The sequence below is a fragment of the Rhinatrema bivittatum genome, chromosome 1 (genome assembly GCF_901001135.1).
Source record: "Rhinatrema bivittatum chromosome 1, aRhiBiv1.1, whole genome shotgun sequence".
Classification (NCBI taxonomy): Eukaryota; Metazoa; Chordata; class Amphibia; order Gymnophiona; family Rhinatrematidae; genus Rhinatrema; species Rhinatrema bivittatum.
This window is the reverse complement of record NC_042615.1, coordinates 222,991,182-223,017,019: the sequence shown is the minus strand read 5'-3', so window position 1 is coordinate 223,017,019 and position 25,838 is coordinate 222,991,182. Positions and strand designations below refer to the sequence as shown.

Genomic DNA, 25,838 nt, shown 5'->3' with positions numbered 1-25,838 from the left:
ACGGGAACCGGAGAAAAGACCGGCCTTATCTCATTGGACAGACTTTGTGCCTCCTGAGAGTGGGGAAGTTCCAGGTCTACCAAAGTGGTGGCCACGAAAGGACTGAGACCAAATCTTTGTCTACCTGAAGACTGTTTAGCTGGAGGAGCCGACGGATGAGAAGAACGAAATCTTCTGTTAGACCAAAAACGAGAGCGAGATGAAAAAGAGCTTCTAGGTCTAGGACGGTCCTCTGGCAATTTGTGAATCTTATTTTCCCCTAGGGAAAAAATTAAATCTTCCAATTCCTTACCAAATAATAATTTTCCCTTAAAGGGTAAAGCCCCTAACTGAGCTTTGGAGGATGCGTCTGCGGACCAATTACTCAACCAGAGAAGTCTGCGAGCCGATACAGAAGCAACGATAGAGCGAGCAGAGGTCTTAATGCGATCATATAAAGCATCTGCACCATAAGCAACTGTAGCTTCCAGTCTACCAGCCTGAGCAACTTCCTCTTCAGAGAGGGAAGAATTGTTTTGTAAAGCCTGGACCCATCTTAGTCCAGTTAGCAAAGCCAAGGTACTACACATGGCCGCCTGCACACTAAGAGCAGAAACCTCAAAATTTTGCTTAAGCTGAACCTCCAGCTTACGATCTTGGAGATCTTTAAGAGCCATAGGCCCAGTTACTGGAATAGTTGTTTTCTTAGTGACGGCTCAAACAGCGGCATCCATCTTAGGAAATTTTCAAATTTCCAAAGCTTCCTCAGGTAATGGATACAATTTTTCCATGGCTCGTGCTACCTTAAGCCCCCAACTCAGGAGTGTCCCACTCCCGGTATATAAGGTCAGTGAGAGAAAGATGAAAAGGAAATGATGTCGTGGGATCTTTAAGGCCAAGCAACACTGGGTCAATGCCACCCATCCGAGAATCCTTCACTGGAGCCTCGAGACCCAATTCCAGTAAAATTGCTGGAATTAAGGGACTAAGTTCCTCTCTTCTAAACAGACGGACTACTTTGGGGTCATCCCCATCCGCAACATGAGGGTCTGAACTAATACTCAAAGCAGGGTCTTCATTTAAATCCCCCTCCAGCAAGGACTTGTCCGGGATAGGTAAAGAGCCATGCTCAGAATCATCTGAAGAAGAAAAAAATTGTCTGATCTGGACCCGGACAAAGGGGACGCTTCGGAGCTGACCCCACTCCCAAATCCGTGGAACTAGCCCTTTTAGAGGAACATGGCTTTAACCTCTGTTCAGATGAGAGACTCTTATGTCTCTTATGAAATTTCTTAGATTTGTAAGCTTTGCGAAGAAAACGAAGAAAATCCCCTGAAAAGGCAGGAGAAGAGGAAGAAGAATCTGAAATCTCCTCCAGGCTTTCTAAACTAAAAAACTAAAAGAAACTGCGGCGAAAAACAAAGGCACAGGCCCACCGAACACCAAAAGATAAGTAAACAACGATTCAGCTGTGAAGAATTATTTTTATTTTTATTTTTTCCTGACCGAAACGCCACGGCCTCCAGGAACTGCTCCAAGTAAGGTGAGTGAGCCGGGCCCCCCAGTATCACCCCTGCCAGGAGTGGTTGCTGGGTTCAAAACCTCCAACTCTGGCAGCCTCAAAACCCAGGAGGGATAGTCCTCCCAGGACTTGGCAACCTCCCGGGAGGCAGTGAAATGGCTGTGAAGAAAAATAAAGCCTTTTTTTTTTTTTTTTTAAATAACTTAAATGAAAAGAACAGGCTCTCTTCAAAAGAAAAAGAAAGTCTGCAAAATTAACTCCTAAACTACCTGACTCAAAAATAACAAACTACCACAGACTGCAGGGGTTAGGAACGTCCACCTCTGCTGGGAGGTGGAGAAATACAGATTGGCTGCAGGTGGTGCTCCAGGGTATACGTCAGAGTCATTAAAATGTTTTCTCTGCCTCCCTCTGCTGGATTGGTGACATAACCCAGGGTCTGGACTGATCCAGGTACGTACAGGGAATTGGAATTTGCAAATGCAAAGCTTTGAAATTATTATATAAAATTAGTGCAGCTTGTGAAAAAACTCACACTTGCTGGACGATTATATAGTAGTACTACAACCTATTTTCCCAAACAAGGATCTTGGCATCTAAACCAGCATCCTTGCAGCTCCAGGATACCTGGGATGCTAACACCGAGCTAGAAAGAGAAAGCAAGTTTACATACCGGAAACAGGGCTCTCCATAGATAGCAGGGTGAATTAGCTATGCTAAATAACCAACTGCCTCCCTAGTTCGAGGGAGCTCTCAATTGACTGAGGAGGCTCATGAGGCATTACAGTCATGGGAATTCTCACATATGCTCAGTAGAGAAAGCTCTACAACAGTGGTTCTCAACCTTTCTAATGCCGTGACCCCGCAATACAGTTCCTCATGTTGCGGTGACCCCAAACCAAAAAATAATTTTGGTGGCTACTTCAAAACTGTAATTTTGCTACAGTTATGATTCGGAATGTAAATACCTGATATGCATTATGTATTCTCATTGCTACAAATCAAACATAATTTAAACACAGTGATTAATCACAAAAACAATATTTAATTATATGTTGAGAAATATTTATTACTAATTCCAATAAATAACATTTCACCATGGCATAGCATGGGTTTAAATATAACAGTAATATAACAGTAAACAACAGTGCAATATTTTGCAACAGTATGCTGCCAAATTCAGTGAGATGGTTGTGGTTGCTTCTTGCTTACCAATTCAGAAATTCTTGGGGCAGTCTTTGCAAGGGCACAGCGAAGATCATTTTCCACAACAAGTCTACTTCGGTATTTAGACTTGATTACCAGCAAGCTGGAAAACCCTGTTTCGCATAGATATGTTGTTGGAAAAGGAAGAAGGCGGCGCAGCACAGTCTCAGACAGAATAGGATATAACTGTAAACACTTAATCCAGAATTTTGTCAGTGGCATCCTAGAGAAATCTGTTCTCGCTGCATCATTGTTAATTAGGTCAATGAACTCTTCTTGCGCTGTCTCCGGAACATCTTCAACTTTCACTGTGAATGGACTTCTGGCAAGTGCAAATGGGGTGTCAGGTAGATTAGGAAAGTATGATGAAATTTCGTCTGCAAGCATGTGCAAATGTTCTTTCACAGAAGTTATCATCATAATTTTTTTGTCTGGCTCAATGTCATGTTCCTCAAAGAAGGCAGATAATGTAGGGAACATGTAAATTTTATTTTTATCCAATTTATTTTTCCAAAGCTGAAGTTTCATTTGGAATGATCTAATTTTTTCGGACAAATCGAGGCACGTTGTATTTGGTCCTTCCAGTGATAAATTTAAGTCATTCAAGATGACAAAGATGTCCACCAAGTAAGCTATTTTCTGCAGCTCAGTTTTATCGCTAAAAAGTGCTTCGAATTGTGGTCTTGCTTTCTGATTAAAAAATGTTTTCAGTTCATCACGAAGCTCAAAGACACGTTTTAAAACTTTTCCTCTTGACAACCATCTGACTTCAGTGTGAAATAACAGAGCATTGTTTGGCGCATCTAGCTCGTTGCACAGTTGCCAAAACAGCCGACTGTTTAAGGCGCTCGACTTAACAAAATTGACACGTTATGACGCTTTTCATTACTTCTTGTAAATCTTGCGGCAGTGTCTTAGTCGCTAATATTTGGCGATGTATCAAACAGTGTGTTCCGACTGCTTTTGGCGATTCATTTTGTACCAAACGTTGAAATCCTGAGCGACATCCTAGCATAGCAGGAGCACCATCTGTGCAAACACCGCAAACCTTTTCCCAGGAGATGTTATGCGCTTTTAGAAAAGAACCAACTGCGTCAAAAACATCATGACCAGTTGTTGTTGTTTCAAGCGGTTTGCAAAAAAGAAACTCATCTTTAAAGTCGCCATCATCAATATACCTCGCGTAAACCAATAACTGCACAGTTTGCCACGTCTGTAGATTCATCAAGCTGGATACTGAATATTCGTAGTGGTGCAGATTTAATTTCCTGGATCACCTAATCAAGAATATCGGCAGACATGTCCTCTATTCTTCTGCGGACAGTGTCGTTAGATAAGGAAATTGCATTCAATTTCTGAACATATTCATTTCCAATTATCACTCGAACTATGTCTTTTGCACCTGGCAACAGTAAATCCTCAGCAATGGTGTGAGGTTTCATAGCTCTGGCGATTCTGAGTGCCACCAAATATGACACTTCAACAGCTGCTACATTGTGTTTGTGGTACTGACCACCAGTGTCATATCTAGATTTCTTGAGTCCATCAGCTTTGCTTCTAAAATAGTCGATATCCTTGCCAGCAAATCTTGGATGCTTGCTATCAAAATGGCGTTTTAGTTTGTTCGGCTTCATAGATTCAGCTGAGAGAACTTCACAACAAATAACACATTGTGGTTTTTCAATTCCTGCTGTAATTGAGGTAAAACCATACTGCAAGAAATCCTCAGTGTATTTTCTTTTCCTAATATTCTTGTCTACACGATCCATTGTCATGAGACGGTTTGCTAAAGAAAAAATAAAAGATGGTCGCGTCTAAAGAGTTTGTTAAAGTTTCCTATTATTTACTATTCCCTGTGTTGTTTTCTATTACACACCTGTTACTATGACCAAGGGGCCGTATTCACATGCTTAACTAATGGATCTGTTTTTTTCCCGATTAGTGGCAAGTTTTCTATATAGAACAGTGTGAACTACGTCATAGGATACACTGCAGTTTCTGCACAGCATGGCATCTTTCAGGGCTCTTTCACACTATGAAGTAGCGGTTTCTGCGGTGGAATCCACATCTCATTTACTTCAATGGGAGACTCGTGAATTCCGCAGAAGAGAGATCCCCTGTACGGCAGAAATGCAGTTCTGGCGCATGTCTCTAACTCCTATTCAAGTCAATGGGAGGCCGCAGCAGATTCCGCTCAAATATAGAGCATGTTGCTTAAATTTTTCCGCGCTAGGAAAAAGCCTAGTGTGGAAAAATTAAGCAACATGCTCTATATTTGAGCGGAATCCGCCGCAGCCTCCCATTGACTTAAATTGGAGAGGAAGAAATGTGTCGTAAACTGTCATTTCTCCGCCTCTTATTGAAATCAATAGGAGGCTGCGGCGGATTGTGTGGTAACCCGAGATTCTCGGGAGCTCTCTTCCACAAAATCCGCTGCACTCACAATGAAATCAATAGGAGGCGGATTCAATGCCGGAAACCGCTGATTTCAGCAGTTTCTTCATTCAGAATATGGGAAAATAGTGGGAGATATGGGAGATAATTATACATTGGGGAACAGTGTGAACTACATCTTATAGTGGTCTCTTATAGTATAAGACCGATGTAGTTCACATTTTTAAATGTATGGTGCTTTGTGTAAGTGTAAGCTGCTTTGTGTACTGTGTAATGATTACACACAAAGCACCTTACACTTACACAGTATTGTGTGTATGGTGTGTGTACTGTTTTTACATTATTAACCTTTTTTACACCAGCAGGCTGTCTCGCAGGCTCTCTTGGCTCTCCGCCTCTTGCCTCTCCGCCTCCTAGGCTTCTGTCCTCCGGCGCTTGCTGCATCCGCCCACTGATGATGTCAGCAAGCGCCGGACACATGTAATGTGCTGCTATGGACTGTGGAGCGTTCCCCCCGCTTCCCCCGCCCCTTAGGCCCCGGACGAATGATGCAATCACGTCTGCGCATGCGCGCAGGCATTCAGTTTGGAACGCGCATCCATAACGGCGTGCGTTCCAGCTGAATAGCGCTGCTGCAGACGGTAGCGCGACTTCTCAGCGGCTAAAGCCATCAGAAATATGTATTTTCCGATGGCTTTAGGCGACCCCTGTGTTTTGGTCATTCGACCCCCGCCGGGGTCACGACCCACAGGTTGAGAACCGCTGCTCTACAAGCTTACAGGCCGATTAGATAAAACATGTGGGGAGCCGGCGCTCCGAGTTGAGCACCCGCACTCCTGGGCGCGTGATTCTCTATTCAAATTAGGTGTTGCGCTAATAAGGAGGCGCTAGGGATAAGAGTGCAACCCTAGCGCCTCCTCAATAGCAGAAGCAGCGGCTGCCAGCAGTTCCGACAACCGACGCTTAATTTTACCGGAGTCAGTTTTCAAACCCGCTGACAGCCACGGGTTCGGAAAAACAGACGCCGGCAAAATTGAGCATCCATTTTCGAACCCACCAACTGGCGGGCAAATTTTTTGGGTTTTTTTGTTTAATTTTTCGTACCTCAGACTTAATTTCACTATGATATTAAGTCGGAGGGTGTACAGAAAAGCATTTTTTTTCTGCTTTTCTGTACACTTTCCCGGTGCTTTCTAAGGTTAACGCCTGCCCTTGGGCAGGCGTTAATTTCTGAGAGTAAAATGTGCGGCTTGTATTCTTGGGTAATAACTAATAGGCTCATCAATATGCATTTGCATGTGATGAGCGCTATTAGTTTCGGGGTGGTTGGCCGCGCGTTTTCACGTGCTATTACCCCGTACAGTATAAGGGGTAATAATAGCACATCTAGGACACGCGGCCAAACGGTGCGCTCAGCTGAGCGCACTGTTCGGTATCGACCAGTTAGAGAGAAGGGTCCATTTGGTGTTGTGGATGACAACACTCCACATTATGGCTAACTCATCTTGCTGTCTACGGAGAATTCTGTATACAGTAAGCAAACTTGCTTTCTCCATCAACAGCCAAGGATGAATTAGCCAGGTTGCAGTGGGGCATTTAGTGAATAAGCAACGTGGACACTGTGTAGATTACTGGGTGAACAAGCTACTTAAAACTGCTTGTTCAAATATACTGTCACTCTCTAAAAGATTGTCCAGACAATAATGAGATGTAAAGATGTGTACCGATGACCAAGTTGCAGCTTTGCAGATGTCTTCAAGAAGTACAGCTCGAAGATCAGCCACTTATGCAACCATTATTCTAACTTAAAGAACCTTGATTTGTAGGCCTGCTAGTAAGTAGCAGTGCACTATACAATCAGCTAGCCACTTAGACATTGTGTATTTAGCTATTGCTATGCCTTGTCTGAGAGGAAGGCCCTCAGTCCGCCACCTCCGATCAATTAGACTCCGCTGCAAGTGAAATGAGAAAGACCTCGTAAGAGGGATTCCAATGATGTTTTCCTCTGATGGACAAGGCTAGGACTCCCTGTTGTGACAGGACTGAAGCTATGCTGGTAGTAAAGGCTAAAAAAGTTCCTGGAAGCTCCACAGTGAGTGAGGCAAAAGAAAGAGGTCACCAAACTCACTATCTGGTAAAGTAACTGAAGTAGTCTTTGACCTGATGTAGGAGGTGGCACATCTTCAGAAACCGGAACTGGTTATTCTTCCAGACCAGAAAATCTCATGGAAACGTGTGGCAGTATAGAACAGATGGGATCTGGCGTCTCCAGAGAATACCCTTCTGCACATAGCATAAGGCAGCGGTTCTCAACCGGTGTGTCGCGACACACTAGTGTGTCGCCAAGCACTGGCTGCTGTGTCGCGTGGTCCCGGTCTCTCCCACTGCTCTTTCTTCCCTGCTGCCGTTGCCGCCGGGCTATCAGAACGTTCAAGCCCAGCGGGAACGGCAGCGGTGCTAGAAGAAGCTGTGGCACTTGTGGCTGACCTTTTCTTCTTTCCGCGCCCCCCCCCCCCCCCCGGACCCGGAACAGGAAGTGATACGCGGTGCGCAGGAAGGAGAAAGAGCAGTGCCGCGTGATAAAGTAGCAGCGGCGACTGCAGCATCGGCCCCCGAGCAATTGAAGCAGACGGTAATCGGGAAAGGAGAGAGCAGCATGAGCCTCCTGCGGCCGATGGAATTCAACTTTCTTGGCTTGCGGGGGCTGGAGGAGGAGGCTGCTGCAGCTACCATTTGTGCTCGGGGAGGGGCGGGGAAGAGGAAGTGAGTGAGAGAAAGAAGCAGCCAGCCTGCGTGTGAGTGAGAGAAACTGGTCAGAGAGCTGATGTGTGTGTATATGTGAGAGACAATGAAAGTGACTGCTCAAGGAAATGACTGATGTGTATGTGAGAGTGAGAGACATTAGTCAGGGAGGTGACTGATGTGTGTGTGTGTGAGAGAAAAAGCATTGAAGAGAGAAAGCATTGGCACAAGAAGCCTGCTGTTGGGGGTGGATGTGTGTGAAAGAAAGCATGGGAGTGAGAAGCCTTATTATGTGAGAGAGAGCATGGGAGTGGGAAGCCTGTGTGTGTGCATGCATGAGAGCGAGAAACTGGTTGGTAAGGTGACGGTGTGTATGAGAGAAAGAGACTGGTGTGTGTGAATATGAGAGAAAGAATGTGATTCAGGGAATGAGAAGCCTGTGCAGTGGAGAGTGAGCATGGAAATGAGAGAGAGACTGGTGTGTGTGTGTATGTATGTGTCTGTAACAGAGAGAAAGTGATTATGGGAATGAGAAGCCTGTGCATGTGAAGAGAGTGAGCATGGGAGTGAGAAACCTGGGTGTGTGTGAGACAGCATGTGAGGGAGAAGCCTGAATATGTGAGGGAGAAGCCTGAATATGTGAGGGAGAACATGGAAGTGGGAAGCCTGTGTGTGTATGCATGAGAGAGATCAGGTGACTGGTGTGTGTGTGTGAGAGAGAAAGAAAGTGATTATGGGAATGAGAAACCTGTGCATGTGAAGAGTGAGCATGGGAGTGAGAAACCTGGGTGTGTGTGAGACACAGCATGGGAGTGAGAAGCCTGTATATCTGAAAGAACATGGGAGTGGGAAGCCTGTGTGTGTGTGTGTATGCATGAGAGAGATCAGGTGACTGGTGTGTGTTTGTGTGTGTGTGAGAGAGAAAGTGATTATGGGAATGAGAAGCCTGTGCATGTGGAGAGAACAAGCATGGGAGTGAGACTGGTGAGTGTGTGTGAGACAGAGAAAGTGATTATGAGAGTGAGAAGCCCATATATGTAAATAGAACATGGGAGTGGGAAGCCTGTGTGTGTGTATGGCATGAGAGAAACTGTTCAGGAAGGTGACTGGTGTGTGTGTCAAAGACTGTTTCGGAGATGATTGGTGTGTGAGAGACAGAAACTGGTCATGGGGCCATGACTGGTATGGGGTGTGTGTGAGAGAGACATGGGCATTAAGGAAGAGGACCATGAGTATAGAGCTTAGCCTCTACTGCTGCTTCTGCTGTGTGCTACGGCCTGCATGGAAGAGGAGTAGGAGAGCTGCTGGAGGGGGTAAGTAAAGGTGGCTTTTTAAGTTTATTTTTCTTGATTGACTGCCATTTTAATTATTTAATATTATGTGATGTGTCTGCTTTTTTTGAAATATTTTATTGGTGTTTGGAGAATGTTTAATAGTTTTTATGAGTTTTTAATTGTTGGATGTTATTCTGTTCATAGCTGTTTAGAAACATTTATTCTGCTTATTAGTATAGTTTTACAATTATTTCTGTGTGGGGATCTATAGCTGCTTGCTAGTTCTGTTTTCCTAATAAGAGGTGTATTGGTTTTTAGGGCCTGATTTAATATTTATAGTGTTGCCTTTTCATAGATAGGGTTGCTCCTGTTTGAGTGTATTCCATAATACAGGTGTAACTGTGTGTGGATTAGTTTATGTGCATTACTACAGATCCTGGGAGTATGTTAGGTCGGTTCTGTATCTGTTACCGAGATGAGATATTTTACTAGCATGTAAGAGTTTTATCAGTCTTATTTGTTGTGTTTTCTCAAGAGGACATGCATTGGTGGTAAACTGCTGTCTTTTCATAAGTAGGGCTATTGAGCCTAGAAGTAGGAGTTTGAGTTGCTGTTACTGAGATAACACCAGAACCAGAATATCTTTTTTGTAGGGTGAGTTGTACGGGGAATGTCATAATTCTGCTTTACATCCATTATTGTGGGTCAGGGGGGTTCCCGTGGATACAAACTGTACTTTTACATCTAGCCCCGTGACGATCATGGGTCAGTGTGTCACGCATGTGAGAACCATCTGTCAGGTGTGTCCCGACAGAAAAAAGGTTGAGAACCACTGGCATAAGGGATCTGGCACTTGGAAAGGGTAGAGCCAAGAGATCTCCTTCTGCACTGGCCAGCATACAGTTGGGTGGGCATAACAATGATGGGCTATACGGCTCAATGCGACAGATTGTGTGTCAATGTTGATGCTACTAATGCAGGTTTCTCAAATGTTGAGTATTTGGATGAAGGGAAGAGGACTTCTTTAAATGCGCCAACAAGCTTCACTTAGGAGCCATGAAAGATGGCAGTGTTGAGTGGGACTGGGCAGACAATGGGTGCATCGAGATTGGATACAGCAACATCAGAATATCCCCAGCGCTGCCTGCTGTGGCCATGTCAATGAGTCAAAAGCACTGTTCTCTGAAGGGGGGGGGGGGGGGGTCGGAAGCACTCCACGCCAATGTGTGGACCAACGATGGCTTTGAAGGTGCTTGCATCACAGATGCACAGTGAATCAAGGAAGACTTTGGCTTGACCAATGCATCATCGATGCAGATGGTGTGATGTGTGTTTGATTGTACCATTATGTCATGTCTTGCCAATGTTATGTGCATTGAAAGAGTTGATGTGGCCTGCACTGACTGTGCCAGTGTATTGTGTCTAAATGCACCGTGCTTCGAAGGCATCAGTGTGTCAATGCATCCCCATGGGCCTTGTGTATCTTCAGTGCTGAAGGCTCCACAGAACAATGGTGCTTCTTTTTAAACACAGAACTGAGGAGCTACGCAAGTCCTATTGAGGTCGCAATCATTCATCGATCCACAAAGAAGTCTCAACTGCCTCTTCGGGTAAGGAACAGAGCTGAAGCTCTTTTAAGACTCCCCTATTGGTGTGCAGGCCGAAGCATTGGTGCACTGGGAACCCTACCAGTGCATAATTTACAGATCGATACTGTAACGTGCGGTTGAAGATTTCCCGTCTGTAACGTGCTGTGAGCGCACAATTCGGACATGTAAGGTGATCCCGTCTCCAGTTTCACGCGTCCTTAGCGCTTCTTAAAACAGACGCATAACCCTTTCCGCACGCAGCATGTATGATATGTAAATGAACGAATTAGCTGTATAATGAAGGAATTAGCTATTCCCCTCCGATACTGTGACGCGCGCTCAGATTATCTCCTTTGTAACCCGCTATTTTGCCGCGTCCTTAACCTGTTAGTTTACCGCCTACCCTCTACTTGGTGTTAGTGTGGTGTTCGAAAATTAAAACAGGAATAAAGTGTAAAAAATGGGGGTAAAACCAAAAGGAGTAAAGTGTAAAAAACCATGGACGACCTCCATATTAACATTGCAGCGTAAGTTGTTTATATATATGTATAAATACCTGTCACTTTCCTGTCACTTTCCAAATCCCCCAGGCGTGCGGTCATTGAGGCGGCGGCGGGAGCCGGCGGGCAGATGGGCGCCCGTTCATCCAGGCGGCGGTGGGAGCCGGCGGGCGCGCATTGGATCCAGGCGGTGGCGGGCGGGCGCCCGTTCATCTAGGCGGCGGCGGCGGGAGCCGGCGGGCGCGCGTTCGATCCAGGCGGCGGTGGGAGCCAGCGGGCGGGTGGGCGCATGTTCGATCCAGGCCGCGGCCGGAGCGGGCGGGTGGGCGTGCATTCATCCAGGCAGAGGGAGACGGCGGCGAAAGCGGCCTTGAGCGCCGAAATCGCACGGGCATTCATTCACTGCCGGCGGGGGCCGTGCATTCATCCAGGCAGAGGGAGCCGGCGGCGAAAGCGGCCTGGATGAATGCACGCCCACCCGCCCGCGGCCTGGATCGAACACGCGCCCACCCGCCCGCCGGCTCCCACCGCCGCCTGGATGAACGGGCGCCCATCCGCCCGCCGGCTCTCGCCGCCGCCTCGATGACCGCACGCCTGGGGGATTCGGAAAATGACAGGTATTTATACATATATATAAACAACTTACGCTGCAATGTTAATATGGAGGTCGTCCATGGTTTTTTACACTTTACTCCCTTTGGTTTTACCCCCATTTTTTACACTTTATTCTCGTTTTAATTTTCACCCTGCGCCTTGCTTCGGGAGGGGGGGGAACCATCCACTTCCTGGTGCCTGTCATTTCAAATGTCATTTGAAATGACATTTGAAATGACAGGTACCAGCGCACCCAGGATACTGTATAGGCGCTGTATTAGCGCCTATACAGTAAAATGGGTTGCGCGGGCCTAACGCTTGCCTAACGCTTCGCAGACGCGGCATGCATTTGCATGCAATTTGAAGAGAGTATCGAGCGGTAGCTGAAGAGAACTGTGCGTGCGGGGAACGAGGGTGCACCTGGCACTGCCGCACTCTTTCTAACGCGGCATAACTGTATCGACCTGTTAATTTGCAGTGAGGCAGCCTGGTCTTCTTCCTGCTGCCAGGTGTGAGAATGCATAATTTCATGCACTGCAAGGCAGCTGGGTCCTCTTCCTGCTGGCAGGGGTGGGAAGCATAAATTTCTTGCACTGCAGGGGAACAGCAGGGTCTTCTTCCTGTTCCATTCAGGGCCCATCGTCATGCAGGCCACGTATAATGTAAATTTTAAATTGATAGGCTGCCAGAAGAAAGCCAACAATGGGCCAGATTTGGCCCACCCCTGTCCTAGAACACTTCCTTCTGGGAAAACAAAATAAATTCAAACTTCTACAGATTTTTACACAGAAACTGAACACTGGTACAACACCTCACCTCTGTCACCATGCAGAGCGCACAGACCAAGAACACAGAATAAGAGTCCACATATTATAAATATAAAAATGTAGACAAAAACAAATTTGGAAATCCCAAGAAGCCAAAATCTGCATGTAGTGCAACACTGGAAAATGACACAGAAATGCATTTCCTCCTGTATTGTGCATATCCGATGTCTTTGTATGCTGCACATTTCCCAACGCTGGACATGCATACCACAGAGAGAACTAAGATCACAAAACGCCTACCTAACTGACATAAGAGACCAAATGTTTTCCACAGGCCCCAAGTTATGGAACTCACTTCCAGAGTCAGTATGTCAAGATAACAGAAAGAGAGAATTTCAAACATGAACTGAAAACATGGCTCTTTAGAAAAGCATACAACATAAAAGTCCAAAACACTGATAACAGCCATATCAGTACTAGAGATAATGTTAATGGAGCGAGCAATAAGTAATGAAGGATGTGAAATGTATTGTTAGTAGGATTAGAAGCTGTGTTTACTGTTAGGTTGACCAAGAAAATGCATGACTATGAACTAGATTATACAGTAGCAAGTGTTATATCCTAGAATATTTATGCTTATGAACCAGAATATGTATATGCTGTGGTGTCCAATTAGAAGGTGAATGCTGACACAGTATGATCGTTGACCATGAACATGTATGCGGATGCTGTAAACTGTTGTGATCTTCTTTTGAAATGACGTTATAAAAACACCTAAATAAAATATTTCAATCACTAAATATGAAATAAAATATTTCACTTTGTTAGGTGGGCATATTTTTTTCTAATCATGTTGGTCCTGGTTGGGTTTCTGCTTTCAATGTCTTGCTCTTCTCCATTTCCCTTTTCCACTGTTTCCTTAGTCCTTTTCATTTTCTATTTTTCTACCCTTCCACACTTCTCCCCATCCTGCTTCTCCCTTACTTCCATTATCCTTCCAAGTGCTCACAATCTCCCTATTTTCATCTCTTACCTACCTACCAGAATTTGATCTGCCAATTTCAACCCTCCTTCTTTCTCATTTCCTCCCCAATGCCCTGATTCGTATTCTAATCCAGTCTCCTGTTTCCCCTTCTATCTTTCAAATCTCTAGGTCTCCATTTTCCACCCTCTGTACTCACCCACCCCCAGCTCTCATCTACTCTTTTCTGCCTCTCAATTCAAGCTCCTTCAACATTACTGACCCTCTCCCCTAATTCAAGTCCGTTTCTTTTGCCATCTCGGGTCCTCTTTTTATCATCCTCCAATCTCCTCTTCAGCCCACTCAATCTCCATGTCTTGTCTGCTCCACCACTGATCCACTATATACTCTCAGTCTTCTCTCCACACAAAAGGGGTCCTCTATGCCTCTCTGTTCCACCAGTCCTCTCTCTCACCTGTCCCTCCCTCCCTTCCTTCACCTACAATCCCCATCTCCCTCACCACCACCAGCTCCACCTAGGGTCACCTTAATTGCTCAGGCACATCTATACACGTGGTGATAATTCTTCAGAAATGCAGCTTCCACGACCACCCGTGCCAACAGACAGCAGAAAGTTTGAGAGCAATTTTACATTGTTTTTATTAAGAGTTTGTAGCTCACGCACCATCATAGGCATGGCTTCATATCGAAGTTAATCCGGTCATGTCCTTCCTTCTGTCCTTTACAGTTCTGGATAGACATATAAACAACCATCACCGGATCCCCTCCATACCTCACACTCGAGCTTGCCCTCCGTGCCTAACCCCAAGCATACTCCGCCACGGTTTTAGTTTCCTTCCACTTACCTTCTTAACAGCTCGAGAGCGGGACACACCGGGCAGCCCCATGTCGTGCTTCATTTTTCTGCCCAGAACGTGAAACTTCTGCCGGTTCATCTTCACCTCAAACGGGTTATTTCGGACGTCGGTCGCAGTGCCGGTGCCGCTTCCAGCACCACGCCTCCGCCTGTCCCGCGGCCGCCCCATGACAGAGAACCTCCGGGGCAACTTCACCGGCAAACGAAGAAACGAGCGCCTGAACACGCTCGACAGCACCCGCGACCGACGCCGAACTCCCACAATCCTCTGCTCACGTTACGCACGCTGCCCTTTCCGTCTCTCCGAATCCGCCTGTTTCATTCAGGAAGATCAGAACCTCCCCGTCAGCACAGCCTGCCAAGCCTCACTTAGACGTCAAGACGCAAGCGCACGCCCCACGTGCCTTTGCCAAAGAAGAAATTCATTGGTCTTCGGAAAGCGTCGACGTACGGACGCTAAGAAGGCATTTCTGTAGTTTGCTTCATTTGGGTCAGCATAAACGTTTTCTATCGTATTTTTTTTCGCTTCTATCTATCTGTCTAAAACGTTATTCCGTTTTCAGTGTATTTTAAGTTATATTCAATACAACTCTGTATAGATTAAATCAAGTGCATCTCTATTTAAAAAAAAAAAAAAACAACAAACAACAACACTCCAACAAACTCGCGAGAATTAGGTGTTTTCAAACACTAAATAGATTCCAGTAGCAAGAATACTAGGAGACGCATGCGTTGGGCTCTAGGTAGAGGGGTGCATGGACCAGCGCATGCTTGTTGCCGTCGCTGGTAGGAGATGGAGCTTGCGGCGGGGACACCTACTGAAACATATCTATTGTACGGCAGGGACCAACTTCTGAATTCTGTCAAAAGGGATTTTGATATATTTAATCGAAGAACTGGCCTAACAGACGCTGGGCAGTTGGGTTTGCTGTTCAGATGCATGTTTGTATTGGGACAGCGTCTGTCTCGTCTACAAAAGCCGCTGGATTGGATCTTTTTCATAAGAAAGAGGAAACTTTTCTTTCAGATTTTTCCCCTGCTAGTCGCATATTTCTTTCCAGACGGTCGTGCCCTGCTTGCTCCAGGGCTGGAGGACCACTGCCTTCTGGAGGAGAGAAATCTCGTGGCTAGAGCGGGCTGAGAGCCAGTGACTCCGGTCCCGCTTCTCCCTTGCCTCGGGTGCTAATTGGATTGTAAACCCTGTAGGGCAGGGATCTACCTTCTGTGCCTCAACTGTAACTCTCTTTCTGCACAAACTTGAAAAGGCGAGCAGTTAAATCCAATTATGTGGGGTGCTGCTGGTAGGATGGCAAAGGCCTTTTACTGTAGCAGCCTTAGGTGCAAACCTCTTCGGGGAACTTAACCAGAATTAAAACGTCTTCGGACTATAGGGCTGGGCCAAAACTAATTGTATCAAAGTTTAGTCCATCCAAAATTCGTCAAAACACTTGATACAGGCCTGGCTGCGCCTTTGACGTGGTCTGCACTTAGGGGATGCATTGTGGGGAGGCGGTTCCTGCCAGTCAGGCAGTGGGGCTGAGGCTAGCTCCTCAGCTGTTGAGCTGGAACCTGGTGAGTGTCTCCAGAGCTGCCCAAGTATGCTGGTTCTGGTAGAGGTTCCAATGGGGAGAAAAAAAAAATCTATAAATGGATATTTATTCCAAATGTAGGGAGGTTGACCAGTTTGATCCTTTGCTTGATCCTAGTTCAGGACCCGGGCAGGGAGAACAGGAGAGCAAAACTTAGGACAACCCTTCCAAGCCTATTGTATTTTATTTTTGTGGATGAATTTTGAAATCTTGTGCATTTTTAGCACTGATCTGACAGTCCAACATGTATTTGAGCCTCCATTGAGAACTCTGAACATTGCCTAATATGGCTATGGAGCAACAGTACTCAACCTTCAAAGTTCTTGATATAGCACTTACACTGTAGGATTTTAAAGCATTGCAGGGTAAATTGAAACATGCTCTTAAAGCCTTGGCTTGCTAAAACAGAACTATGGCTAGACACTGAATTACAACATAGAAGTAGTAGAAATCTCTAACACTGACTTCTGTGTTCCTAAGCAAACCCTGTTACGTCTCAGTGCTTGTGGGTCCCAAATCTATGTTCTTAACCCCACCGTCAGTTGAATTTTCACAATGTGTACAACAAATATGTACATAGTAACATGGTGAATAATGGCAGATAAAGACTGAAATGATCCATCCAGTCCATCCAATAGATGAGTGGGAAAGTAGCCTAGTGGTTAAAACAGTGGGCTACGAACCAGTGAAATCAGCATTCAAATCCCTCTGTCATTCCTTGTGAGTTTGGGCAAGTTACTTTACCTTAGGTACAAACTTAGGGCCTGATGCATTAAGGCTTTCCTCCCATGCCATGTCTCTGGGAAAAACCCTTAGTAAATCAGGTACTTAGATAGTAAGTCCTTTGGGGATGGGGGAAATATCTCCAGTATTTGAATGTAATCTGCTTTGAAGTGCAAATAAGAATATTAAAAATAAAAAGATGTTTAGAGTTCTAACTGCCTCTCCATGCAGGTTCCACTGCCTCTCCGTGGAGGCCACCCCCATGCAGATTCTGTTTAGGGTTGTAACTGCCACCCTGTGCAGGTTACGTCACCAAACATTACCACAAATTATGCCAGGTTTTCATTTCCATTCTCTAGACAGGAAGGATCCTTCGTATTTATCTCATGTCTTTATAAATTCTTTTAGCATTCTTGTGTTGTGAAGTATTATGTTTCAAGTCATATTCAGAGCCTGTTTGGATGAAGGGCATATATAAATCCAAATTGGTATTAATACAACTAAATAAGATATGAGTTGTACATTAATTACAGAATTTGACATGCCTTGGATTACAGGTGCATAGTGAGGCTACAGTATACAGCCTAATTGACACCCAATGAAGGAATTTCCAGTAGAAAGTTTTTTCCTCCCTTGCCCCCACCCAAATCTAGCACCTCCATCCTTGCAAGCCCTCTGCCTCTGTCAGGCTGCAAGGTTATGCTTTCTGTGGATGCCAGATCCCTTGCCTCTGTTGGACTATACGGATGTGTTTCTCAGAGCTGCCAGGATCTTCCTCAGTTGGGTTGCATAGCTGTATTTTTTTCAAAGCATGATTGATGGATAATGAAGAGTGCCCTCCTTTTACTGGTGCAATAGAGCAAATCACATAGCCTCGAACAGACAAACACTAGCAAGCATATTTTATATATATAATGGTGCTTTTTGGGAGGGAAAACAGTGCTAGTACTCACATGCAGGGCCCTCCTTGGGCATGAGATGAGATGGGGCAGTCACTCAGAGCCCTGCTTCCTGCAAATGGCCACAGAGCTCATGAAATGATAGCATTGCGAATATGTATACCCAACCCTAGAATACCTTATTGGGAAAACAGAACAAGCAGAACTGCAACAGATCACTAAACAGAGATTATGCACTAATAGAATACCTCACTTTGATCACACAACCAAAACACATAGACCTTCACCAAATACTAAATAAATTACCACAAAATATAAATAGAAATACAAAGACAAAAACTGAACTGGAAATCCCAAGAAGGCAGACTCTGCACATAGTGCAACACTGGAGAAATAAAAATGTATTTCCTTCTATGCTATGCAAAATACAAAGATATCAGAGATGCTGCACATTCACATTCTCTTAAGCTTGACATATTTGAATCACTAAGGGCCTGTGCGTGCGCCGGGAGAGCGGGCGTTCGTCTGCTCTCCCGCGGATTTTACTGAATTGGCCTGATAGTAAATGACTACAGATACCCAAATGGGCCTTCCAGTCTGCCCAGCAAGTTTAGGGTTGTAACTGCTGCTCTGTGCAGGTTAACCCCAGGCCTTCTGTCAACAGCTGTTCTTACTTCTATATGTCTCAAGCATGCTTATATTTTGCCACATACTGGTTTCTGCCATTTCCACTGTCTCTGTTACCCTCTCACACCATCTCAGCACAGAAGTATTTCTTCCTGTTCCCTCTGTAATTCCATTCCTTCGACTTCATATTATGGACCCTTGACCTTGAATTTCATTTGCTATGGAAAATTGCACCTTCCTGTAGTTATTGAAGCCTGCTAATAACTATGTATATGCTAATAACTATGTATATGTTTCAATAATAACCCCCCCACACACACACACACACACACACATTTTCTCCGTTTGTGTGCCACGTGTATCTCTATGTATGGTTTGGCTACATGTCTTATATCATTTTACTAGGCCTTTCTTTGAACTTCTTCCATCTTCTTAATGTCTTAGCAAAGATGTGGGCTCAAGATATCTACATAGTCATTAATGTGCAGGCTCACTAATGACTTACACAAGGGGATTATCAAAGGATTTTCAGGAAAAGTCATATTTACAGTGTTGGGATCTAACTGTGATTTAAGTTCCCGTCTTTATCCATACGTTGTCATTATTTTTATTCAGAAAGATCTTTGGACGAGGGTCCTACAAGCTTATAGGCTTGTTTCTTTTCTCATTGTTGATGTAAATTATTTTTTATTTAACTTCTGTCTTTCTACACCCCTTACATATGTACAGTACTGCATATGTTCATGGTACCTGATTAATAAATATGGAAATGAGCTTTACCCTCATGCTAGGGATATTTGCATGAGGAACCTTTGGTAGTCAATCATGTAGCAGGGGTTTTTTTTCTCCTTTTATTCTGTGATAGAAATTCATTAGTATTTATGCCAATCCTAGGAAGGGACTGGCAGAACTGCTTAATCATTTGAAGGAGAGAAGATGGGGAGGCAGATCTGCTTAATCCTTGAGGTAATACAAGAGTCAAAGTGGACTGGATGAGAATAGACTTCAAAAATGAAAATTTTGCTGTACTCTAGCCGCCTTAGTTTCTGGTAATGCTCTGTCAGGCTGATGCAATACCTTGCACCGTGGCCACTGAACGGCTCAATACATGATTGGACGTACATTTTGGACAGGCATCCATAACCCCCGATGCAAAACGGGGGTTAGCACATCCAAAATGTGCGTAGCTAATAGCGCTCATCACATGTAAATTCATGTTGAGGCTATTAGCTATTATCCCCCCTGATGCAAAAAAAAAAAATGTAAACCCGACCCTCACATTTTTACTTTCAAAAATTAATGCCTACCCCGGAGCAGGTGTTAATTCTTGAGGAGCCCCAAAAGTTTACAGAAAAGCAGAAAATACTGCTTTTTTTTGTAGTTCCTCGACTTAATATTGTGGTGATATTAAATTGGAGGAACAGAAAAAGGAGAACTATATTAAAAAAAAAAAAGTGCGCTGGCGTTCAGGTTAAGAAACATGCTCATAAAATGAAATGTCCCTTTTCCTAACCCGCTGACAGCCACCTCTCCTGGGCGCCCGATGCTGAGGAGGTGCTAGGGATGAAAAATTTTCCCTAGCCCCTCCTTTATTCCGCGGCAGTCCATTTAAATATTAAATCTTGCGCCCAGGAGAGGTGGATTGGTGCACATTAAGAGAGCGGATGCTCAATCATGAGCACACGTTTTAACGCATGCCGATATTGCATCAGCCTATTAGTAGGGGAAGTCAAATGCTTAGACTCTGAGAGGGAGGGGAATGGATTCTAACAGTGCTAAATGTGCTATTACCTATTGGGGAAGGACGGAGGGGAGTTGAATTTCTCCTGGGGGCATTCCATACAATTCTGAATTGGTGCAGACTTCCCATCCCATGCGGAACTGGAAAACTTTGCAGAATTTTGTCATTGCAAGCGGATGGGCAGTTCTGGCTGCCTCAGCCTACGCGGGATGGAAAGAAGAGGAGGTGTCAGCATCATCTGCATAGGCTGGAAGAAGGTTACTGAGTGTCAGCTGAGTTTTTTTGCAGTGGCTAGGTGGATTGCAAAGAGGATGCAGCAGCAGCAGCATCTACATAGGCCTGCACAAATGGAGAGAAGAGGAGGCGCTGGTGGGGTGTCGTGTGTCAGGATGGAGCCTGCGCTAGCCTGGCCCCCACCTGCAGAAAAGAGGCTGATCAGGTTGAACTGGGGAAAGAGGAGGAGACAAGGGAAGGGGGTATGAGGGAGAGAGAGCATGGAGGGGGGTCTGGCCTGGTAGGGTGGGGGAAGAGATTGGAAGGAGTGGGCCTTATAATGCACTCTTATAGTACTTGGGCATGGAAGTAAAGGTTAACAAAAAAACCCCAATATCTTATCTTTACTCCTGAGGGAATTCTGCACAAAAATACTAAAAGTTCTGCATCTCCTTAATAACTTCTTGGGCTATTGAATATTACGTTTCTGAAAGATCTAAAGTGCTGTTTTGACTAATCTGCAACACTTGGAATTTTAATTTTTGGGGGACAGAATTACCCCCAGGAGTTTCGAGTATTGAGAGGGGCTTTGGGAGCTAGCTTTTCTAAACTGTCGGGGGAGTTAAATGCAATATAAATCCCCCCCCCCCTACCTGGACACTGAAAGAGTTTGCTCAAGCACCCACAGAGTTGGCACCTATGGGAAGAGGGATTATTGAGTGAGTGTAGGGCTGATGAGGGAGAGGCGTTCTTCTGAGCGCTGTGTGGGGAGGATTGGCGGATCCATTGAAGGTAAGGGGAGTTGGAATCTACTAGTGTAGGGAGGGAGAGGCTCAGGGCTTTAGCTCCTCCCAGCTGTGGGCAGAGGTAGAGAAACAGGAAGCAAGGAGGGGGGGGTGAGAGGCAGGAGAGGTGCAGAGCTGCGCTGGGGAGCCAGAACGTGCGGTTGCAACGAGGATGTAAGGAGGGATGAAGCTGAGGGCGAGCTGCTGTTGCTGCTGCGGCCTGACACAGAGCCCGAGCGTGCCGGAAAGGGAAGGCGAGCCCCGGCAGGCGGCGGCGGCGGGCGCGCACGGCTTCTAGCCCCCACTCACCCGCGATGCGCTCTCCTTCCTGCCGCTCCGCGTCCTGATCATGGAGATCGAAAACATTGTGGCGAACACCGTGCTGCTGAAAGCCAGGGAAGGTAAGAGAGCAGGGGCGCTGGCGGGCCGGGGGCTCCCGGCACGCAGCAAGTTGCTCAGTCGCAGAGGGGTGGGGGGAGGATGCGTTTTGATCATCGTTTAATTTTTTTTTTTTTTCGGCAGCACACCCCCCCCCCCCCCCCGCAACCTTTCGCCTATAACAAACATATTTTCCAGGCAATTAAAAGAAACAAAAAAAACAAACCCTGGTTCCCGAAGCCTTTCGTCAATGAGCGTGCAATCAATATCGGGTTGCGAGGCAGGTCGCCCGGGAGCGTGCGCTCCTCGCCGACGGGGCTGAGAGTTGCCTGCGAGCGGTTTGGCGAGCTCGATGCTGGCCGGGACCCGCGTGCATGTGCCGTCCAGCGGGCATGGAGTCGCGGAGTGCCCTCCGCCCCTGTTGGGTGGCGAGTGGACTGGCTAATAACCCCATTAATTATCCGAACTGCTTTTGTGTGGGTCTTGGAGGTTTTACTGGTACCAACAAGGCAGGAGAGGTCAGGCGTGGGCTTAGAACCTCTTTTTTTTTTTTTTTTTTTTTTTTACCGGGGGAATGCCAGAGCTGGTAGTCAAAGTGCAATTGCCAGTTTCCTTTGGGTAACCTTTTCCAGCTGCCGTCGTTGCAGAGGACTGGTTTCAGGTGAGAGGGAGCGAGATGTTTGCAGAGACGATTGCTTGCCAGGGCGCTCTTGGCTTCCTTCATCTGAAAGAGGTTTTTTCTGGCTTCAGATTAAGAAAATAAGGAAGGTGCCGCTTTTTTATGATATTTTCATTTTGATCTGCGAGAGAAAACTGGATTTGTCTTTTGAATCTCTCCTGAGTACTGACTGCATACAGTCTTTCACATTTATAAATGTGAGTGAATTCATGGGATCTGTAATCTTGTTTTTAGCGTGTTTGTGAGATGCGTACACATTTTGGTGTAACACAATTTCACTATTCAGTGCTTCCTATTTTAATTTAGGATATTCTATAATCAGAGTGGATCTCAGTGCTACCTCTGGGAAATGTTGTGCCCCCCCCCCCCCCCCCCCCCCCCAAAATACTTGTGCAAAATATTTTAAAATTCTGCAAGATGTAGTATGCATCATATTTGTTAAAATACTACCATAAATCTTCCAGCCATTTACAGCAGAGTAAAAAATTATTAAAAATTCGGGATCTGAGTATTTATATGCAGAATTACTCCAAGGATACTGCAGAAGTATATCTCATGCCCTAGCCCTTCCACATTCTCATTCTTTGCCACCAGGCCTGCTTTCTTCTGTTCTTTATCTCCATCTCTGCCCCTGGCCTGACCCCCCTCCGCTCTCTCCTGCTGAACCTGATCAGCCTCTTTCCTGCGGGCTCAATCCCAGCCCACGTAGCCGATGCCACTGCTGCCCCCGTCTCTGCTTTTCTATCCGCGTGGGCCGATGCAACTGCCACTGTTATCTGGGCCTCCCTTTTCTATCCCCCGCAGCCAGTGCAGACGACCACTCTTCTCTCCTGCCTGGGTGGACTGATAATGCAACCAGGATGACCTGCTGACTTGCAGTGCCAAAATTCGGCAGAGGAAGGAAATTCTGTGCAAATTCTGCATAGCTTTCCATTGCAATTGCTTGCACTCAGATGTGTTGCTTATAAATGTAAATTCACCAAAGGGTGTGCACTGTTAAAGATTAGTAATAACTTAAAATTCAGTTTCTTAATTAGATTTATTTTACCTATTCTGGATGCATGCAGTTTGGGGGGGGTGTGTGTGTGTGCGCGCGCGTGCACCCACAGTGCTGCATATGTCTAGTAATGCTTTAAAAATAAGTAGTAGTAGATTATATTTTAGATACAAGAGCAGTTGGTGAATTGTTCACCTTCTGAGTATCTATTATTTTGATACATTAGTTTCACACACTGCTTACAATGACTGGAAATTATTAATGAAAGTAGGTTGATAAAGGTGTTAATGGCTATTTGATACTAGTTTGTGTGTTTACAACAAACATTAAGGCTCTTGTGTCACATTCGTGAAGCTTTTTATAATCGTTGTACAGTCTTCATTGCTATAAATGAACTTTTTGCAAGTGGAGCAGAGAAGTAACCAACCTGTTAGAGCAGCTATTGCCTCAGGTACCAACTTAGATTTGTAAGCCCTCCGGACAGGTACATATCAAATATACCTGAATCTGTAAATAGTCCTGAGCGCTGATTTGAAAGGTGGAGAATAAAACAAATAATACTAAAAATAGTTTCATTGCCGCTGCCTCCTCCTCCTCCCCCCCCCCCCCCCCAAGCGGTTACTCTTGCATTTTTTAGATATAAACAGTAATCATTTGAGAACACTTGTTTTGAATCCTCTCCCCCACCATAACTTCTTTACTCATTGATAAGACCGTGAAGTCTTCTTACAACCGTAAGATCACTTGACAGTGGCACAGTCATGTATGGCATAACTAATATGTCATGCGAAATGGAGAGGGGAAGGGAACGCATAAACTCAAGTCCCCTTGAATTAAATTACTTTTTTTTTTTTTTCTTTCAAGCGCCATAAACATTTCAAGGGAAGCTGCCGAGTATTCCCCCCCCCCCCCCCCCCCCCCCCGTTTCATTGCTTTGTGCTCTTTGGGAAAAGTTAAGCAGATAGTCCTGAGCGTCCGCCGTGCTGCTGGGAGGCAGAGCGTGGCAGCAGCGCGGATTGCATAAGGGCGGTGAGGCTGACATTGACGTCACTCGAGTCAAAAGTTTCTCATAGAAGCAGCAGCGGGGAGCCGTCAGCGGGTCACGTGACGGCAGGAAAAATGAGTGGAACTCGCTGCTCGGGGAAAGTGGTTTTAATTAACGTGGGTATCTTGTTTCCCTGAAAGTATGTATCCGAAGATGATTAGTTTTCGTTAGGGAGCTAAATGCTGCTCTATCTTTACTCATATTTTTGTAGAACTGTACGTTTTCAACGCTGTGCGAGAGAGAGCCGCCAAGTAGCCAAAATAAACACCGTTAAGGGCACCAATGTAAAGAACTGCAAAACAAGGGGGCGCAGATCCCTTCCCTCGGTGGGTCTTTATTTTTATTTATTTATTTTTAACTTTTATATACCGACATTCTTGCATTAAATGCAAATCATGCCGGTTTACAGTGAAACAGAAAAAGCAGGAAAAAATTCCTTAGTCGAATACAATGAAACAGCTAAGTTAACAAAGGAAACATAAAAATAAATTTGTACATATATACAAAGGTTTGCACGAAGGGGTTTTTTTTAATAATTTATTTGAAGTCTGTTGCCGAGTAACAAGTTTTAAATGGAGGGTTGCATTGCACTATAGGGAACAGTTTGTGCTGGTTCTGCTGCCGAGGGAGATTTAGGTTGTGGTTCCAAGAGAAAACATTGCAGGAGGTGGGGTTTGAAGATACAAGAACTCCTGTGGGTTTCAACCCAAGGCTGGCTAGCTAAGGGGCCGATGCAATATTTTGGCGGAGAACAGTGAGCGCCCGCTTTCTTAACGTGCCCCCCCCCCCCTTGGGGGTGCCATACAATATTTAAATTAGGGGGTCACGTTAGCAAGGAGAGCCCCGAGTGCATCGGCCCTCCATCGGTAGAGAAAACCCACGCCGAGTTTATCTGCATCGGTTTTGCCTAAACACCTCACAGCCAAGGGGGTCAGGAAATGGACGCTTCTCAATTGAGCATCAGTTTCCTGCACCTGACTGCTGGCGTTTTTTGTTTTGTTTTTTTTTTGTAAAATCGCAACGATATTAAGTAGGAGGCAGTACAGAAAAGCAGTTTTTTCTGCTTTTCTGTACTGGTTTAAGGAGCGCTTAGCAATTAATTTCTGATCACTAAATGTACGTCTTGTTGCATAAGGGGATTAATTAGCATCTATACAACCCACGTCCAACTGTATTATACAGTGCGCTCAGCTGAGCACACTGTATTGCATCGGCCCCTAACCCAGGTACATGTTAGGTGCACGCGTGTAAAATAAAGCAAGATCATGAGGAGGAAAAAGGAAAGAAGCCGGTGACTGAAGGCTGCTTTTTCTAAGGTTTGCATATTTACAGATGATTCAAAGATATACAACAGGGAGAGCACTACCTAAAAACATAGAAAGATTGTGAACCTTCTGGGGATAAAGACGTGCCTACAGTACTTGAATGTAATCTTTGTTGAAGTGCCTGAAAGGCAGAATATAAATCAAATACATAGAAAATAACCGAAAATAAGGACTGCATGGCTCATCTAGGGTCTGATGTAACAAGGTGCATACAGTTTTTTTCCCACAGTTGGTCATGCACTTTTTGTATGCAAACTTTACTTTCAATGCAGCAAGAAGTTTTGCCATTGCTTGGCACCTTCCCATGGAAATCCCATGCAAATTAAGGCAATAACTATTACCTCCCCAATGCAGAGAGGTGCACTGGAAATTTTACTTTTTGTCTGAGGTGGAGTAAAGCTTCCAGTGCTAGTGTCAGTCCATGGGCAAAAA

At 45.3% G+C, this 25,838-nt stretch overlaps 2 protein-coding genes across 3 annotated transcripts in view; one reads left to right on the top strand and one right to left on the bottom strand.

Annotated features, from left to right (window-relative positions):
- The window catches only part of NOP14 (NOP14 nucleolar protein), a 289,956-nt gene extending 275,191 nt beyond the window's left edge, over positions 1-14,765 (bottom strand). Inside the window, 1 exon segment of the mRNA XM_029592043.1 lies at positions 14,395-14,765. Coding sequence (XP_029447903.1) covers positions 14,395-14,574 — 180 coding nt within the window. The 5' untranslated portion in view covers positions 14,575-14,765.
- A 6,218-nt stretch (positions 14,766-20,983) lies between these two features.
- GRK4 (G protein-coupled receptor kinase 4) overlaps positions 20,984-25,838 on the top strand; it is a 329,347-nt gene continuing 324,492 nt past the window's right edge. Inside the window, exon 1 of one of the 2 annotated variants that reach the window (XM_029592029.1) lies at positions 20,984-21,383. In XM_029592029.1, coding sequence (XP_029447889.1) covers positions 21,332-21,383 — 52 coding nt within the window. In that variant the 5' untranslated portion in view covers positions 20,984-21,331. The remainder of the gene's footprint in view (positions 21,384-25,838) is intronic. The other variant, XM_029592025.1, reaches the window with a different exon arrangement.